Source organism: Xenopus laevis, chromosome 8L, assembly GCF_017654675.1.
Source record: "Xenopus laevis strain J_2021 chromosome 8L, Xenopus_laevis_v10.1, whole genome shotgun sequence".
Lineage (NCBI taxonomy): Eukaryota > Metazoa > Chordata > Amphibia > Anura > Pipidae > Xenopus > Xenopus laevis.
Window position 1 is genome coordinate 57,872,406 of NC_054385.1, and position 17,119 is coordinate 57,889,524.

Sequence of the window (17,119 nt, forward strand, 5' to 3'; positions counted from 1 at the left end):
TTAGGTTTTTTACAATCTACAATGGACCCTGCCACACATACAAGATGCAGAGATTAAATGAGTCAACTACATACAACTTCAGGATACAGGCATATAACGATGCAGGAGAAGGGCCTTTCTCTCAAGTTTACAGTTTTACTACTACCAAATCTCCGCCGGCAGCATTAAAAGGTACGTGTATTTTGAGTTTTACACATACTATACATAGTAAGTAAAACTGGCCAAATACATGCCAACATTTGTACAGCCATATTACATGTGAATATGGATGACTGCACAGATTCTTCAGCTGTCCTATGTGATGTACATACATCTCATTTTTGAAGACTACGAGGCTAAGTAAAGTACGCTGTCTGAAGCAAAAACATTTTTTACCAGTGCAGTGCAATATTACGTTATAGTTTAATGAGACTCTCTAATTTTTTCTTTTTCTATTCATTTAAGCTTTACGCTAAATGAAGGTCCGCTTGCCCAGCATAAGTGGGTATCATAGCTTTATGATATCTAAATATATTTCAGTTCTTCACACCCATCTGTTTTTGACTTTCTACTTGTTGCTTTCACCTTTATTATTTTTAGTAGTTATAACATGTTTATAATTTTCCTATTTCATGATTTTTAGCACCTAAAGTGCAGCAGATTGAAAGTCATTTATGTGACGTTACTTGGGAGCCTTTGCAGCCCATGAGAGGAGATGCCATTGTTTACATGCTTCAACTTACCAACGGGAGAGAGGTTGAGCAGGTACATTCAGAAACATTACATTTGTTTTTTTTCTTGGTCCCATCGCTAAAATATTAGACATTTCCCAAAAGGAGCAAACATCAATAAAAATGTTCTTATACCAGGTAAATTATATATGTTCTTATTCCAAGCGTCTTGCCATGAAGCCAGACAAAAAGGAATTCGAAATAGTCATGAGTACAAAGGAGGAAATACACTTCCTCAGACTGACTCAAAATGTAATAATACCTTTGATAGAAGTAAAAATATTTTTTTTTTTAAACCAACATTATTTCACATTATAATATCTTATAAAAATGAGATCATAGCATCCCTATAAAGTAAAACTATTCCTCCAAAATGAATAGTTAAGCAAGAGTTTTTATATTAAGTGGCATATTAAAGAATCTTACCAAACTGGAATATAGATATCCGTAAATATTGCTCTTTTACATCTTTTACCTTAAACCACCATTTTGTGATGGTCTGTGTGCTGCGTCAGAAATCACATGATCGGATATAATGCAGCTCTACCTGTAACAGGAAAAAGTGTGGACGCAAAAGACAGAACTTTGTCCATTAATTGGCTCATGTGACCTAACATGTATGCATGTCCGTGGTTTGTTTGTGTGTACTGTGAATTGCAATATCCTGGGGACGGCCCTTATCTGTGAAAATGGCAATTTTCTATTTAGGATAACTCAATGGCACATACTTCTAAAAAAAGTATATTATTGTGAAAATGGTTTATTTACACGAAGCTTTACATACGAGTTTTACATAAATGCTTTGTATTTTTATAGAGACCTACATTGTTTTCCTTTTAAGTAAATTATATTTGCAATATTACATTGCTCTAGTAAGATAGGTGTATATAAATTGTATGGTGAATAGAAGATATATTCTATATAATAGGGATATATTGTGCAGGTATGGGACCCATTATCCAGAATGATAGGGACAGACAAGGGATCCGTAATTTAGATCTATACTAAAAAGTAAAAGTATTTTCTTTAATTAAACCCAATAGGATCGTTTTGCTTCCAATAAGGATTAATTATATCTTAGTTGGGATCAAATACAAAGTACTGATTTATTATTACAGAGAAATCATTTTTAAAAATTTGAATTATTTGATTAAAATGGAGTCTATGGAAGAAGTCCATCATGTAATTCTGAGCTTTCTGGATAATGGGTTTCTGGATAACAGATCCTATAGCTGTATTAATTTCCAAATGGGGCTCTGCGGTGCATTTTCATGGCTACATGATCTCCAAATGCACTTGTTGAGCCTCTGTACTCTGTGTAAGCAGTGTTTGTAATCACAGAACTACTTGTTTCTTAATTTATCAGACACCGCTAAAAATATTTAAAAGCAATAATATATTTGTTCACTGTGCTAAAGATTATAATTAAGAGAAATCATCCAAAAAGTCAGTTTAGTTATGGAGGCCATTAGTGTCTTTTGGAGGGCCACCAGCTGGACATTCCTATGTAGATGAAAATGTTTTTGGATGTTTTCAACATGGTGGTTCCTGCTGTTTCTGAGCTGTTTAATCAATAAACAGATAAGGGTTAAAATAAGTCTGTGATGAATCTGCTTATTGTTGCACATGATGCAGATCAGTAACCTCAATTTTTCTTTTCATGGAACAGGTTTACAAAGGACCAGACACCTCGTTCACTTTTACAAACTTTCAAACAAACTGTGAATACCGGTTCCGAGTCTGTGCTGGTCGGCAATACCAAGATCTTGCTGGCTTGCAGGAGTTGTACGGCCCTTACAGTCCAAGCACCACATTCTCATCTCAAAGACAAGAATTGGTTCTAAATTGTGCTAACGCTACCACGGAAACCACAAAGACCAAGAGAAAGCCTTTAACTGATGAGCAGTTTGCGGTGCTACTCCTTCTGGTTTTTGCCATTGTGGCTTTCTTGTTTGCTGTCGTCATTCAGTACTTTGTAATCAAGTAGCCACCCTCCATGCAACTATTCTCCCCTTCCCTTATATTTATGTTTTAATGCCTTGAGAACCACAGAGATTTCCAGCAGCCGTGCATTGCAAACCTCTCTGGAGCCCAAGGGATTAATGATTCTTCTTAAACTTATTGATGGAAATGATTGTATTATATATAAGTGCATTTCCATTGTTGCTGCTTACTCATTGAGAGGCGGGATTAGCTTAATCCTCCCTACACTTGGAACATGAAGCATCATGAAACTCTTAGAAAGGGAATCCAGTCCTGCCTCTAGGACCATGGTATAATATGCCTTAATACACTTTGCCAAGGTGGTGCTGTTCGTTTATATGGAACATTTGCTTTTAAAGCATGTCCTCTTTAAATGTTCAGCCTTGTAAGTGGTAGCTAATAAAAGAAACCATTTTGTTCAACATAAAAGTATTAGCGTCCATTCTCATACCGAACTTGGGTCTTTAAAAAGATGAAAGGTTTTGTTAGTTAAAGGTGAAACAGATCTCAAAGACAACTAGGCAAGCGTGAGCAGAACTTGACAAACTAGGGTTATTATCTCTAGCCTTCATTCACTATGTGATGTATACCTTGTAACTGGAAAAAGCAGCTGATTGTAAATCATCTTGGTGGCTTTTACTAAATGTCTTTACACCTAAATGAAATTGACAAGTGCCCATTAAGTCCGTAGCACCTCCTTTAATTCTACACCTTGTATACGAAGGTAAGATTCTTTTTAACTCAATAATATGTAACATTCAGTGTTGATACATGAGTTCATTCACATTTATGGGGGAAAAACTACATTCTGAAACTTTCAGAAATAGAGGAAATATAATACAGTAAGTGAAGTATAGCCTTTATCAGCTGCAGTTAGTATTGTATATACATGTGTATTTATATGCATGTGTAGAAATGTGCCTTGTATTAGTATGCGTAATATACACATACAGAGGAACAAGGTTATTTACAGGACTTTTCTCATAAATGTGTTTAATAATTGCTTGATATCTATATTTACCTGACCGTAACCAAAGCATTTATGGAATAAACCACATTTTGTTCCAAAAGTATGTCCTGTAAATATGGCACCCTTAACTTGCCAAGGACTACCTGTGATAGAAATGCGCCAGCCACAAGGAGAGGAGGGTGTTTTGCCTATTCCTAAAATTCTGTCTGAGCCAGTCTGCATTTGCACACACAGAAGGTTGATGCAGACATGTTAACGGTAATGCATTAACTAAGCTGACCAGGCTATTGCATTGAAAGATGCACGTCTTTCCCTAGATCAACCAACCAAAAAAAAAACCCAATTACCGAATGCAGTAATAGGGAAACTGATTTAAACAGATTTCTAATCCAAGCTACACCTCTATGGTACAATCACACGCATTGTCCGACCCATTCAAGCAGAGCCATTCTTTTTACCAGATCTACAGAAACATACCGGTATGTGTTGTTTTTTTAATCTGTATACAGTCAGTTGGAAGTGCAGCCATGTGATCGAAGCACATTATTTTAGCATCTCTTGTGAAGCGGAGAAGAAAAGTGGATTTATATTGAAGTTTGGTGCTACTACTAAAATCAGCAAAAAGTATTGCAGGGCCTTGAGCTCCCTGGAAGAAGAATATTCTAAATTTGTAAGCATTAACTCTTGTGTCTTTTAACTTGAAAGCCTTTCATTGACTTACGTCACCTTTCCACCAAATGATACTACCATTGCAGGATAGCGCCTTATGACCCATACTGTGTATCTGAATTTTGTTTTTGTATATATTTATATATACCGTGACCTGCTTTGCATTTCAAGTACAAAAAATGTACTGTGCTTCTCAAGAATACATTGCAGCACTTTCTGTACAAGCACAGGTTTGTCTTTACCGAGCAAAAAAAAAAAAAAAAGTGCATTTATTATAAATGTTACACTATTTGGCTCAAACTGAGCAAGTATATGTTTTTATACTGTCTGTAATCTAAGTAATAAAAAGACGCACGTTTTTTTTTTCAAGAGATGCCCAGATTATGTATTATCTACTAACCTAAATATTTTTACATATAAAATGTTTTTTGTAAGAAAATTATCATGCTGATAATATATATATATATATATAAATATACATTCCATCACTTTATATTTAAGATTTGTTTTAGAGCTCACAATAATGTCAATGGTATTAAATATTGTCGTTGTCAATGCAGATTATGATTGTTGCTTTGGCCAGGAATGTTGGTATATTTGAAAGCTGAAATGTACCAAAAGTCCTTAGAAAAATCATTGCCGTCAACTTTATCGGAGAATTCATACAATAAATGACACCCCTACAGTCAGAATATGTGTAGTAACATGGCATAGGTTGCAGACTTCATGTAAAATATGAATGTCAGCCTCGCTGTTGTGCAATGACCCTGCGTTTCACAATTGAAATGTTCCAGTTCATACAAATCCTACAGGATTCTGCATTTATATATGTAGAAAGTAGTCCCCTTTTTATACATAGTGGATATTATATGTATTGCTCTGTTCCATGCCAATCACCTAGGAGTATTTCTGCATATCGTTTCATTTATGAATATTTTATCGTAACATATACTGCCACTTTCTTTCCTTACAGTAGATGTATGGTGCAATCTAAAATTTTACTCCTCCACAAGTGTACTCTGAATGGTATTCTATTTATTTTGATTAAGGTTGAATGTAATTATTTTACAATTAGTGTTAGTGAAATCATTTGCATTCTTTTTTTAACCGTATTCCTGACCAAGAGGCCGTCCCCATATTACGGCAATACACTATGGGTGCCTCCGGCATGGAATGGTTTGTGTCTTTATATGTGCCTGTTTGTACGTCATTACATACATTTCTATACACATGATGTTGTCTTTTCGGCTGCAGACATGTTTACATTTTAATCTTTCTATTTTAATATATATTTTTATGTAAGGAACACCAGTGCTAGTTTGCATGTTGATTCATAATAAACAGCATGTGTGACTATTCATCTTCTTTATGGTCTAGAACATTCTTTATGGTTAGAGCATTCTTTAAATCAGCAGGTTCTATTGAATTATATAATTGTCTTATCAGAATATAATGTTACCCGTGTGCCTTGTGCCCTGATATGGCCAAGCAGTTGACATGGTTTTTGTTCCTTGCTGCATGAATATCGGGGCATCTGTTGGTTTTTCAGAAGATAGTCTACAGTCTCGCTGCAATTGGTTGGTTTACATAGAAAATCCGTCGTTGAGGCATTGGCAGATACGGAAGTGAAAGGACTGCATATCTGCTTGTTTAACTCATCTGATATGGGTCAGTTGTAGAGGGGCATCAGTGTAGGTTTGATGAGATACAGCCAAGAGGCTGAGTTCTGCAGTGCCTGTTAAAGCCTGTGTAAGTGAATGGTTTCACTTTAACTGGTGAAAGTGTTTCTGAGTTGTAGTTTTGCAATGTTGGACCTATTTGAATGACCATATGTCCATGTGTTGGGGGCTTTGAGCATGCATGTTGAGTAAGAGTTGATTATTAGTAAAACTAGGTTAGCCAGTTGCCACCATAGACGCATCTGCTAGATTCATTCGCTCAAACAGAAGAGGATTAAGCTTAAATTAGTTGTGCCAAGTATCCTTTGGTTGGAGAAAAAAAGCCCAGTTGTACCTAGCTTTGGCAGGGAGCGTTACATTGGTCTGTTTCATTTGGGAGCTGCATGCAATAAATCGTTAGTGTCTGCTTAAAGGAGCAATGCCACCTTTGTAGTGTTTCACATGTTAAACACTACTACCCTGGAATCTACATCCAGCCAACAACTAAGCCTAGATTCCTGGGAAATAATAGTTCAGAATCTGGAAGATTCTGCCAACAGCCTTACGGTCTCCATTGCCAAAGGAATTCTGCTTGAGATCCTCATATTTTCAAGCACACATTTAAACTTCTCATCTTCATTTTGTATCGCTTTTCTCTGAACTGCATACTAAGATACCTAACATTCATCTTTCTTGGACAACTTGTGCTCTTTGTGATAACCTTTCTTTTTTTGTTGTTGTTCTCATTTTCATTTACAGCCTATACATTCCAGAAGTATGTTTGGTGTTCTTGTTAGAAATCTGTTGCTTTGTACTTTCATTGTAATTTGAGGTATCTTCTACAATATAACATTACCCTGCATATGTATTACTAAATTGTTACTATGAAATAGATAATATATTTAATATGTTCAATAAAAAGTATAAAATTATTTGAAGGGTGGTTTGCTCATTTTGTGACCTAATGTGAAAACTGGAAAGTGGGATCAGGGGGCTGTTATCCTGTAATAGGAACTTGCTGATAGAGTACAAAACACAAAGTGAGGGTGAATGCAGGAAAAAATTGGTTGCACTAAAACAGTTAACGTGTACTTTCACTGCCTTAAATTTTAGGGAATAGGTTTAGCACATGAAAACCTTCTAAAAAAAAAAAAAAATATATGACCTAGAGATGAAACAGTGGGTACTTAAATGGCCTGTTAGTCATCTGTTATTATTAACACATATTTATATAGCACCAACATGTTCTGTAGCGCTGTACATCCAAAAACAACCAACACCCATGCAACAGATAAAAAAGGCCCAGAAGAGTTTACCTACTACTGTACTTGGTACTATTTGGACATTATTTAATTCAGATGAACCTTGGGGTTTCAGACTGATCCAAAAGTATTCACCAATTGCTTTGCAGAGTCACTAGTCAGTAGAGCACAAATATGTACCTGAACAGTAACCCATGGCAACCAATCACTTTTTTTTAATTATTATATTACCTGCAGCTGGCTGGCAAAAAAATGAATCACTGGTTGTTGTGAGTTACTTTGCGCAGTAGGTAAATGGGTGCTAGAGTGTGCAAAACGGAATGGAAGCACTGCAGGGCATTATGTTGGGAAAGAATAAAATAAAGGAGATGGGCAAAAAGCACAATGTAATAGGATATTTTATTTGTAAGTGAAGAAAAAGCACAAGAATTCCTAAATATAAGGCATTTATTATTTACAAATAAAGTATAGGTAAGGTGAGACACACACACACACGTGGGGTCTATTTATCATGCTGTGTAAAAAGTGGAGTAAAACTACAGATGTTGCTCAAAGCAACCAATCATATCTTTGCTTTTCCTTTTAATTGCTGATTGACTGCTATGAGCAACATCACCGGTAATGTTTCATTCCTCTTTTTACACAGCATGATAAATAGGCCCTTCTAAAAAAAAATTGTTACAGCTTCTGAATATAACCATATTTATTATGCACCGAATCCAGCATTTGATTTGGCATTTGACCGAACACTAAAATGCTTTTAATTTTACAGCTTTTGACCATTATATGTTACAATTTTTGTTGACAATTGATGCAATTGTATTTCACCCAAATCTGGATATGCAAATTAGGGTTTGGATTCAGTTTGGGAAATTGTTTTTGAGTATTCGGTATTCAGAAAAAACAATGTCATATTATGGCTTAGGCTTATCCCTATTCTTTGGTACCGAAAACTTCATATTAGTACATAAGTGCTGTATTTATCATTTACAGAATGCTTCCCTGTTTCTGCATTCACTGGAACCCCCAAACTTATGAAAACCCCTACCCTCCATAGTCCCCCCCCCCCTGTTCCCCTTTTTAATTACCCCTTGATGCAGAGTCAGAGCAGCGGAGCTCACGGGCACCATCTTCAACGATTCGGGAATCTTTGGGTACCTTCGGCAATTTCAGTGGCTGTCTTCGCAAGTGCAGTTGTTTCGGGACCAGAAAAATTACTACAGCAAGTCCATGCGAGATACGCCGCTTACGTACGGAAGGAATAGTTTAAGTGTTTAGCAAATGGTGTCTGAAAGCACCCTTATAAATGTCCGTTGTGTTCCTGCTGTCTGGGGCACCTTATCGGGCCTCCTTGTGTTTATTACTCTGATTACTTTATAAGAACGAAGCCATCCATTTATGAACTTGGGAAGGATCTCTGATTGCATTTTATGTATAGTTATAGAGATAGCTTTTACATTTGACACAGCATTATTGATTCTCCGTTGTACTTTAATGGTTTTTTAAACAGTTGCGGGTTTCCTCTGTCTGGAAAGTTTATGTGACCGAGCTCTGTGCCCTCGAGAGAGAACTGATCACTCCGGGTCCTTCCAGACTGCTGACCTCGTTTTGGGTACATCATCCTCCTCATTGCTGACCTGTACTTCTTTGACATGATGTTGTACAGCATGGGATTTATAGATGCACTCAGATAAAAAAGCACCATAGAAAGGAGATTAAAGTACTGTGTCACTTCAAAGAACACATGCTCTCCTACCCCAGCCAGGGCAAATAGGATTCGTCCAGTGTGGAAAGGCAACCAACACAGCATGAAAGACACCACTACAACGGCTGCAATAAAAATGTAGAGAAAGTTACTAGTGGTGAATAAAAATGCACTCACAACTGAAAAGAAAGTCATTGTTTAGGGTCTTGTTTATCAAAATTTAGATTTGTATCATTTTAGAGGTTTTTTCCACTTCGAATAAACACTCTGAGTTATCTAGAGTTTTTTTATACCTCGAATGAACTTGAGTGGATTCTAACTTAAGAAAAAACTTGAATGCTAAATAAACTCGATTCAGCGAATTCTACGTTAATTATTAAAGGAAAACTATACCCCCAAAATGAACACTTAAGCAACAGATAGTTTATATCATATTAGGTGGCATATTAAAGAATCTTACCAAACTGGAATATATATTTAAGTAAATATTGCCCTTTTACATCTCTTGCCTTGAGCCACCATTTCGTGATGGTCTGTGTGCTGCCTCAGAGATCACCTGACCAGAAATACTACAACTCTAACTGTAACAGGAAGAAGTGAGGAAGCAAAAGACAGAACTGTGTCTGTTAATTGGCTCATGTGACCTAACATGTATGGTTTGTTGGTATGTTTGTGAGTACAGTGAATCCTACGGTCCCAGGGGGCGGCCCTTATTTTTTAAAATGGCAATTTTCTATTTATGATTACCCAATGGCACATACTACTAGAAAAGTATATTATTATGAAAATGGTTTATTTACATGAAGCAAGATTTTACATATGCAATATCTTTTTATAGAGACCTACATTGTTTGGGGGGTATAGTTTTCCTTTAATCAAGTTTTAGGTTGGGGTTAAACTTGAATCACTCAAAAAATCAAACATCACAAAGGCTATTAACATTTTCAAGTGGGACCTATGCCATTGACTTCTACATGACCTTGTCAGGTTTTAGATGGTGTATTTTTAGATTTGAGCTATATCCAGGGTCGGGGTATAATAAATCTTGAAAAGTTTTATTTTTTTTTTAAAGCCAAAAATTAGATTTTTGACCAAAAAAATAACATTGAAAGTTCGAATTTTTGAGGAAAACACAAATCAATCTTTAATAAATAACCTCCTTGAACACAAATATGAAAAACTTAAATTCAAATGTTGAAAAAAATTGGAATACCTTGAAAAATTGAGTTTACAAGCTCACATGCCAAAGTTTTACATTGGAGTTTTTTTTTAAGCTCAAGCAATATTTGATTTGAAGTTTATAGTTTGTGAGTTTTAGCTCACAAAAACTCAAATCATGGTAAAATTAGAACGTGGATAAATCAGTCCCTTAGTGTTCTAGCTGCTCTAGCAATACAGAACCCAGCATCCAGCAGGTGAAGGTTAGCTAGAAGTTACAGTTCTGCTGAACACATTTGCCGTCTATTGACTTTTGCATATACAATATATGTCATTGTTGCCAGCATTGTTTCTAACAATGATAGTAGATAGATGGATGGATGGATGAATGATAGATGATTGATAGATAGATAGATAGATAGATAACTATTTAGCTATGTAGATGGATGATAGATAGACAGATAGATAGATAGATAGACAGATAGATAGATAGATAGATAGATAGATAGATAATGGACAGATAGATAGATACATAATAGATACATGATAGATGATAGATAATGGACAGATAGATAAATAATAGATACATAACTATTTAGCTAGATAGATGGATGATTGATAGATAGATAGATAAATGATAGATAATAGACAGACAGACATAGATAGATAGATGATAGATAATAGCACCGCTGGATATACTGAAATAGAGCGATTCAAACTGAACCTGCAAGAACGCACATACTCACCAAAAAAATGCATATAAATCCAATATATGCATATTGACACATTAAACATACATCCCAGTATACGTACATTCCCACAGGTTCTGAACACAGCTTTTAAATGTCTGTTTCCCCTCCACACACTGTTGTTCCCATAAAGAGCATTTTCCCAATGTATAAAAATAAATTGATTAACAGCTTTTTACATCACCAGAACTAAAAACGTATATATCATGTTTTACGTCCGTTTGAGTGAATATTTTACATTGTGCTTCTTGGTTTTCATATAAGGTTCTCCAGTAAGTTTGTAGAAACTGAGGGGCTGCAAATCAACGCTACATTGTTTTTAATGAAATGTATAATAAACCATTTGTAGTACCTTTATGAACTCTGCATCTCTTTTACTAAAACATGAACCCCCATATGCAATAAAAAGCACTAAGGTAGCCCATAGCAACCATACAAACACTGTGCTGTCAAAGTTATTAGTGAACCCTTTGTTATATTGTACAGAAATAAATAGTTGTCTGCATTTATCTAGTTCATTGATCCCCAACCAGTGGCTCTTGAGCAACATGTTGCTCACCAACCCTTTGGATGTTGCTCCCAGTGGCCTCAAAGCAGGTGCTTATTTTTGAATTCCAGGCTTGGAGGCAAGTTTTGGTTGTATAAAAACCAGATGCACTGCCAAACAGAACCTCCTGTAAGCTGCCAGTCCACATACGGAATATCAAATATTTGAATGAGATACTGGAATATGAAAAGGGGAAGGTCTGAATAGAAAGAGGAGTAATAAAAAGTAGCAATCATAATACATTTGTTGCCTTACAGAGCATTTGTTTTTTAGATGGGGACAGTGACCCCCATTTGAAAGCTGGAAAGAGTCAGAACAAGAATGCAAAAAAGTAAAAGATGATGAACAATATATAATGAAGACCAATTGAAAATTTACTTAGAATTGGCCATTCTATAATACCTATGGGCAGATTTATCAAGGGTCAAAGTGAATTAGAGGGAATTTTCGAAGTAAAAAAAGGTAATTTTTTGGATACTTCGACCATCGAATAGAATACTACGACTTCGAATTTACTTCGATTCGAATTAGAAATCGTTTGAATATTCGACCATTCGATAATCGAAGTACTGTCGCTTTAAAAAAACTTCGACTTCAATACTTCGCCAAATTAAACCTGCCGAAGTGCTATGTTAGCCTATAGCCTAAAGACCATTTTCTAAGTCTTTAGAGGTCGAAGGAAAATCCTTCGATCGATCGATCGAATCGTTCGAACGATTTTTATTCGACTGCAGGATTGCCAAATTTGTTGAAAAAAACATCGAATTCGATATTTGAATTCGAAGTTTTTTAATTCGATGGTTGAATTTCGAAGTTTTTTGTACTTCGAAATGCGACCCTTGATAAATCTGCCCCTTTAAGATGACTTACCTAACATTTTGATTGTAGCCTTGTGGTACTTCCCTCTATTTGCAGCTGGTGGGCCCCTAGCTCCATGCCTAGTTCTCCAAAGCTTCCTGCAGATTAGACCGTAAAGAAATGTCAAGAAAAACATGGGTAGGAAGAAATATATGGTGGACACCCATGCCATTACATGCAGAAGACCATTTTGTGCAGACTGCTCTGTATATTTACACTCCTTGGTCTCTTCAGCTTGGAATCCTGGAGGGTTTTCCACTCCAAAAAGAAACAAAATGGGCCCGGCTGTGAGTAATGCAAAAATCCATAGAAGAATAATTACAATTTTCACCCTTCTTTTGGTGATAATAATCTTTGCCTTCAAAGGAAAACATATAGCAATATACCTCTCTATGCTAACCGTGGTGATGTGCAGAATTGTACAGTAAGTGCAGCTTTCACTCAAGTAAACAAGAAACTTGCAGACAAAATCCCCGAATATATATGGTTTGTATTTCCAAATTCTGTACAAGTCAGAAGGCAGACCTAGAAAAATCAGAATATCAGAGATCGCCATGCTGGAAAGGTACATGTTGACAGTCGACCTCATGTCTCTGTATCTCTTGAACATGATTATAGTTATGAGGTTTCCTGTGATGCCCAGCAGAAATAGTGACATGCAAAGGACGGTCACTGGAACTAGCACAGAAATATGAAATAAGGCATCTGTATCCTCAGTTGTGTCGTTTGAAACACTTCCAATGTTGGAAACACTTCTATTAAAACCCATTGCTATTTGAGTGACGATTGCTTTGTCATATATATAGAATAAAAGAGCACATTTTGCAAAAATGCTTTTTCTGTTTGAGAGCAATTAATGTTCTGCAAGTGAAAAAATACGAATGCGTTTACATCACACATCTCCTCCAGGCGTCCACATTAAACAGCCAACCCTTTTATTTAAGCACTCGGGTCCATTTTCTCATTTATGTGTCATCATCATTCAAACTTGCTCTCCTTTCTAAAGAAACCAAGACGCTAATTGAAGGTTTGAGTAAATCGCTTAATTTGACAGTAATGTGTTTTAATGTTCATTCAGAGAATTGAAATTATCCTACTATTCCATTAGCTTCAGACATATATCATTTATCAATTTTTTTGAGAGAACAGTGTGATTTTTAGTGTGTTGGCATATACAGCTGAGGCATGAAAAGTAAATATATTCAGACTCCCGTGTTTGTTCACAGTGGTCATTTCTTTGCTGTTTAGTGATTCAGTTACAGCAAGTGTATTCAACTTATCTCCTTTTAAATACTATTGCCTTTTGCAGTAGGAAATGTCTCTGATTGTACTCCTGGTAATCAAGACAACCCACTAAACAGCACAGGGACCCAGTTTGGGGTTGGAAAAAATATAAGACGTCAACACCATTTAAGAAAACATAGGGGGTTATTTATCAAAGGTTGAATTTTAGAGTTATGTGAATTTTTTAAAACTCTATAAATTTGATTTTACTAACAATTTAAATGGTATTTTATTTATGGAAAAATGAGAGCATCTGAAATTCGATCAAAGAGTCCTGACCCGAAAACTCGAATCGAATCGAGTTTTCTTCTAAAAAAAAAAAATCTTGACATTTGCGCATCAACATTTTTTTTCTCCCATTGGAGTCTATGGGGCATCATTCTTCACAGAGAAACTTGGCAAAAATGTGGCTCATCACTGCTATTAACATCTTCAAATAGTTCAAGGGACCACTGCCATTGACTTCTACATGAACTCGGCAGGTTTTAGGTGGAGAATAGTCTTCTTTTTATAGGCACATTGACGCTGGTGTATGACGTCAGCGCGCAATGTCGGGAAATTCAAATGCTATTTGAAGGAACATTTTGTATTTACTCATTGCCCGTTATAGGATCATATTTTGAGAGTTCCTGGTGCTTCTGAGCTATTATTCTGTCTGTTATCTGATACCTGTTGTAACCCCTGCCTGTTTTGACGATTCTGATCTCTGAAATCCTGACCCTGCCTGGTAACCGACTCTTCTATATCCGTATTGATCTCCTGGTTTGACCTTTGCCTGTCTGATGCTGCTTGTACTCTGCCTGCCCCGACCCGGCCTGATTTGACTACGTTTTCTGCCTACGCCTTCTATTGTGACCTTTTGCCCAAAACACTTTTGCTTTACTGTCGTGCCCCTTTGCTCATCCAGAACCTTTCGCTTGGCACCTCTCTTAATAAGACCTGGCGGCATCCGATTAGCCGAGGGCTCCTCCTGAGGTGAAAAGCAGCTGTTAAAGGCAGAAGTAAGAGCCGAGAACAGGGTGCTTAGCATCGGTTCTGGATTTAGGGTGCTAACCGTGACACATAGTAAATCTGCTCCATAGTGTACCCCCCTCAAGTTCTGGTAACATCATGGAAAATAACTTTCTTGATGATTTATTTAAACATTCATAGACATGCAGGCACAACCATACATGTGTTTAGAACATCCAATCTATAGTATGCAGGTTTTACAAGCATTTTCACTTAAATTACATATGTTTTTTATAAAAACACAGCAATGAATATATGCAACAAAATAATATTTTATCCATCTATTGTGTTTTAGTTGCCGTATGATATTATTTTCTCATGCTTTATCGTTATTAAAAATGTGTTGGTGCAGTCGATTACAAACCAATCACAATGACTATTCTCAGTAGAAAAGCATGCCTCTGATCCATAGCTTTCCCAATCAACCTGCTACTGCAGACTGTTCCTGTGTAGGCATGGATCAAGCATATTCACAGAAATCGCTGAGCTCCCACCAAAGCAGGACACGGTGAAAGGAAGGCTATGACTGAAAACAGGTCTGGATAAGGCAACATGAAAGTGAGTCAATAAAGAGGGTAAATTATGATTTCCAAACTAAGATTCTCATTTTCTCTTAAACTGTCAGATAAAACCTGTTTACTTAGGAAGGCGCATAAGAGAAATAATGGTATTTAAAGACTCCCATCAGCGCCTGAATACTCAGGGTAGCGATGGACAAATTTTTTCACCAGGTTTCGCCGTGAAAAACAAACATAGACTCCAAAGTATTGTGCTCTGAGAAAAATGTAAAGTTGCGCGGTTGGGAAAGTCGTTTAGAAAAAACACCCATTGCATTTCACGAATTTTTTTGGTGAAGCAAAATGAGACTGGTTTGTGCATCACTAGTCAGGAGCAGTCACAGAATTTGGTAGCTATGCCCAATGCTGAGTATGGCCAATGAAGTCTGGTTTATGTTATACTAAATATCAAAGATCTCCTTGATCATGATTCTGATCCATTTATCAAAGGGTAGTTTAAACTTGTTAAATCAGTGCCAGTATCCCTGATAAATGATAAATGCATGCACACTACTGAGATACCACAGAGAAACTCACCCAGCTTCTATTCATTCCTATGAGATTTTTAGAGTCGTATTTATCAGTGGGTGAAAGTAAGAGTTCACAATTCTACAAAATCCCACAGGAATCAGTAGAAGCTGGGTGAGTTTTTCTGTGATGAGCTCTAAACCAGGCCCAGATTTGTGGAAAGGCGACAAAGGCACGGGCCTAAGGCGGCAGGATTTTAGGGGATGACATGCTGCCCAACCACAGCCGCATTGATTCAGAAGCACTGGGGATGCTCAAGAGATTTTTTTTAATTTCCCATGTTAGAATTCCCAATGTTCCGGACCCAATGATGAAAATTTGCACATGTGCACAAATGAAGAGGACAGGGGCGACAAATGGCAGTGGGCCTAGGGGCACCCACAATGTAAATCCATACCTGCTCTAAAATCACATTTAGATAAATCTGGCCAAAATGTTTCCCATTAAAGCGATGCAAGGAACTGACTAAACATGTCGGCACAGAACAGTGCATGAAACTTTACTGGTGCTATTAGTTACCGGATGGTGCAGGAACTTGCAGTTTTACTACTTTCTAAGTCAATGAATTCCACATTGACAGGATTCAGTGTATCTCTAGACTGCATGAATAGCCATGAACTGAACCCTTAGCGCTTGTACCTAGACCATTCTTAAAGGGCAACCATCGTGAAAATGAAAATGTAATATAAGCTTCAATATAATGAAATATATATATATATATATATATATATATATATATATATATATATATATATATATATATATATATATATATATATATATATATATATATATATATATATATATATATATATATATAATAAATTAAATATTCTGCATCATTTCTAAAATAATCAAGTTTATGTTCACTATCCCTCTCTCAGCATATGTTTCTCTTCATTCAGGAGTTGGGTGTCAGATGAAGGATCCAATATATCTTATAGGAGGGGCTACTTTCCTAACAGATGTATTAGAGCTCATTCAAATAACTGATTCAAGTACAAACAAAATCTAACAAAATAACTTTTGCACAAATTCTGCATGTAGAGAGACAGGATGTCTGGTGATTTTAATAGAGTGAGCTCTAATACATCTTCTAGGCAAAAGGAAGCTCTCCTATAAGATATATTGGATCTAACTGTCAATGAATATCTGATACTCAACTGCTGCATGAAGACAGAATGAAGAGAAACAGATGCTGAGAGAGGAATAGTGAAGATAAACTTGATTATTTCAGAAACTGTGCAGAATTTTTACATTATTGTATTTAGAAAGTTTCCCATTTCAGTATTATGAAGCTTATATTCATTTTCACGATAGTTCCCCTTTAAGATACTGGACCTCCTTGAACTTCATCTCAGGAGCAGAAATAGAAATTATACTTTATATGTGTAGTAAAACATCTAAAACCATGCAGAAGAGTACAGAGTGTTCATCAGTCTTTGCAGATATAGGACGACTTCAATATAC

The 17,119-nt window shown here is 36.3% G+C and overlaps 2 protein-coding genes across 4 annotated transcripts in view; one reads left to right on the plus strand and one right to left on the minus strand.

Annotated features, from left to right (window-relative positions):
• fndc3c.L (fibronectin type III domain containing 3C L homeolog) overlaps positions 1 to 6,922 on the plus strand; it is a 62,809-nt gene extending 55,887 nt beyond the window's left edge. For 2 of the 3 annotated variants that reach the window (XM_018229009.2, XM_018229011.2), the window contains 3 exons: positions 5 to 171; positions 623 to 744; positions 2,380 to 6,922. In XM_018229009.2, the coding sequence (XP_018084498.1) occupies positions 5 to 171; positions 623 to 744; positions 2,380 to 2,697 (607 nt within the window). In that variant the 3' untranslated portion in view covers positions 2,698 to 6,922. 3 annotated transcript variants of the gene reach the window in all.
• A 938-nt stretch (positions 6,923 to 7,860) lies between these two features.
• On the minus strand, positions 7,861 to 13,218 carry LOC108698472 (growth hormone secretagogue receptor type 1). Its single transcript, XM_018229985.2, has 2 exons — positions 12,282 to 13,218; positions 7,861 to 9,082 (listed from the first exon to the last, which is right to left on the minus strand). Exons 1-2 carry the CDS (start codon positions 13,036 to 13,038, stop codon positions 8,706 to 8,708), a joined length of 1,134 nt encoding a protein of 377 aa, XP_018085474.2. The 5' UTR covers positions 13,039 to 13,218; the 3' UTR covers positions 7,861 to 8,705.
• Between the last annotated feature and the right edge of the window lie 3,901 nt (positions 13,219 to 17,119).

Bases quoted from the DNA above. Each gene is read 5' to 3' on its own strand.
- LOC108698472 (XM_018229985.2), bottom strand. From the start codon at position 13,038: ATGGGTTTTAATAGAAGTGTTTCCAACATTGGAAGTGTTTCAAACGAC. The intron at 9,083-12,281 runs GTAAGTCATCTT...TTTTTATTGCAG, and splicing joins GGCTACAATCAAAATGTTAG to CCGTTGTAGTGGTGTCTTTC.